Source organism: Cryptosporidium hominis (assembly GCF_000006425.1).
Source record: "Cryptosporidium hominis TU502 chromosome 6 CHRO016049, whole genome shotgun sequence".
NCBI lineage: Eukaryota > Apicomplexa > Conoidasida > Eucoccidiorida > Cryptosporidiidae > Cryptosporidium > Cryptosporidium hominis.
Genome location: NW_666885.1, coordinates 1 through 3,064, shown reverse-complemented (window position 1 = coordinate 3,064; position 3,064 = coordinate 1). Strand labels below are relative to the sequence as shown.

The window sequence follows — 3,064 nt, the reverse complement described above, 5'->3', positions numbered from 1 at the left end:
ATTCTTAATAAACTATTATTTAATTTATTATATATAAGTGTATCTCCTTCATTTGTTGAATTAAAATAAATAAATTGTGATTCAATTAGTAAATCTTGATTAATATCAAGTTTTTCTTCTTTTTCAAACTTGTTTAACTCATCTTGATTAACTTGCAAATATCCAAATTTCGATACTTTATCCATTTTCTTCTATTTTTCTCTGATTATTTAATTTGATAGTTATTATTTTATTTCAGTATAAATGGATAAAGTGTGTCAATTCAATATATTGATACTTGTTTCTTTCTTTATTACTAATCTTAATTATTATTTTTTTTAATTATTTAAATCTTAACATAATTAATTTTCAATATTCATTAATCTTACACATTTATTATTACATATTTTAATATTGTTGTATTTCCCGCCAAAATAACTCCTTTTTTTCTTCCTTTTCTTCCCATAATTTTATTTTTGTCATCCCCTCTTTTTTTTTCTTTCACCTTCCTTCCTTATTTTTCTTTTTATTCTTTTTTTTCTTTTTCTTAATTGTAATATATACTTTACATTTTCCTATTTAAATTTATTTATATATTTGTAAAAACAAACAATCAAAAAGAAATAATGATATTTACTTGGATTTGATTGATTGATTTGTGTGTTATGTGCGCCCTTTAAGTAATCCTTGACCACATGCTCTTTATTTTGCATTCCAAAATAAACCCCGCGCGCGGGAATGCCGGTACCTTATAAATAAATAGAATTACATGGAAAAATTTGTGAGAAAATAAATAATTAAAAAAAAAAATCTAGGTTTAAACTCTAGAAGATATTAATATAAAAATCATTTGAGAGGTTATAATATATTTGAGTTGTTAGTTTAAATGCTTGAAAGGCGTTTGTAATTAGAGGCCCATCATAGATTTGTATATCAATAAGATATTTGAATGGATTAATTTTAAATAGTTGTATTGTGGTTATATTATCAGCAGGAGTTATTTTTTCTTGTAGAATTGAATTATTTATCATGTTTTCAGATTTTAATGGGTAAATACTTTCTATTGAATTATTATTAATATTAATATCATCTTTATCTTCATCAGTTGAATTTGTACTTGTTAAAGAAAAGGATGATTTTGGTCTACATCTTAATTTATGTGAAGAAATAAATATCCATTCATAATTTGAAGATTTTAATGTGAATAATACAATTTTTATAATTCTTTTCAAATTTCCGGAAACTTCAAATCCTAGTAACCATCTATTTGTTCCAATACTTGTATTTATTGTGTTATGGACTGAAGAAGAAGATGAAGATGAAGACGAAGATGAAGATGAAGATGATGACGATGAAGATGACGATGAAGATGATGACGAGGAAGAAGAAGAAGTTATTGGAAGTGATGAGATCTTAATACTGGTTGCTATATTATTTCCACTGCTGCTCCTACTACCACTTCCATTACCACTTCCACTACTGCTACCACTTCCATTCATATTCCCATTCCCATTCCTATTCCCATTCCCATTCCCATTCCCATCCACATCCCTGCTTCTATTACTACCTCCACTATTGCTTTCATTACTCTTGTTCTTATTCACTAGTTGGTTCTTCTTTTTTTCATTCTCTTCAATCTTCTCAAAGTAAGAGGAAGTTTTTTGTAATTTTTCATCTGTTATTTTTGACTCTGTAGGTATGCTTTGATATTCAGTACAATCTCCGAGAGATCTCCCACTTTTAAAATTGTCATGATCACTATGATTCAATCTGGTTTGTTTGATTATATCTGAAAGATTTACATTAAAATATCGTTCTTCATCATCTTCATTTTTATCTTTAATCCCACTCCCAATAGTATATCGGATAGATGAATCCTTCTCATTTTTGGTCTCCTCCTTATCAAGGAACAACCTTTTCTCGTAATTGTTTTTATTATTCAATTCATTTCTCATCTTTTCTTTTTCAATCAAATTCTTATTAATTTTCAAATATAACATCTTGAAAATACTTTGTCTTGATCCAATATTACTAGCATTATTATTGCTATTACTACTATTAATATTACCATTACTGTTCCCACCATTATTATTATTCAAATTTGAAGATGAAGAAGCACAAGTTGAAACATTTGAATTACTAGATGTTTGTTGTACTGAGTGATATTTTGATTTTTCTAATAATTTATTCATAATAGTTTTTTTTGTGGATTCTTGATTAGTCATCATCTTACAAGAGCGTGAAGAATAAGTATTATTATTAAAACAATTATATGTTGATCTTCTTGATGAATCTCTTATAGAAGAATTTGAAAAGATTTGAGCTAAAACACCAATTTTCTTTTGCAATTGTCTTGAAAATATTGAATGTAATTTATTATGTCTTCTCTGTTTTTGAGCCCATAATGCTCCTTCTTGAGTAATATTCTCAGAAAGTATTTTACTTATGATCTTAAGGTTATTATCAGTACTATTTTCAATATTAACTTGATTAGATTCATTTCCATTATTATTATTATCAACCAATTTCTTTATATTTCTTGGTGATAATTTATATGATAATAAATGATAATATTGTGGTTCTAAATAAAATGGTAAATTATATCTAAACCAAGTATTATATCTTATTTCTTTATATGTAATTCTTAAAGAAGGATCCACTGTTAACATTTTAGTTATTAATATTTTTGCTAAATCAGAAATATGACCAGGTAAACTAAATGCTCCATGTCTAATCTTTCTAAATAGATTACCAACATTTTCATCATCAAATGGTAATGATCCACATAATAATGCATATAATATTACACCACAAGACCATACATCTATTTCTGGTCCTGTATATGCTTTTCCTGAAACAACTTCTGGTGCAGCATAATTGGGTGATCCACAAGATGTATTTAAAAAATCGCCATCATAAATAAAACTTGATAATCCAAAATCACCAATTTTTATATTATTATTTTCATCTAATAATATATTTTCAGGCTTTAAATCACGATGACATATTCTATTAATATAACAATATTCCATTCCTGAAATAATTTGTTGAAATAATCTTCTTGATTCATCCTCAGAAATTCTTC

General features: G+C 26.1%; 1 protein-coding gene across 1 annotated transcript; it reads right to left on the bottom strand.

Annotated features, from left to right (window-relative positions):
- Nucleotides 1–803: 803 nt before the first annotated feature.
- Chro.60086 (OSK4) lies at nt 804–3,011 on the bottom strand. The annotated part of the gene is made up of 1 exon (XM_660228.1): nt 804–3,011. The coding sequence occupies one exon, from the start codon at nt 3,009–3,011 to the stop codon at nt 804–806; it is 2,208 nt and encodes a 735-aa protein (XP_665320.1).
- Between the last annotated feature and the right edge of the window lie 53 nt (nt 3,012–3,064).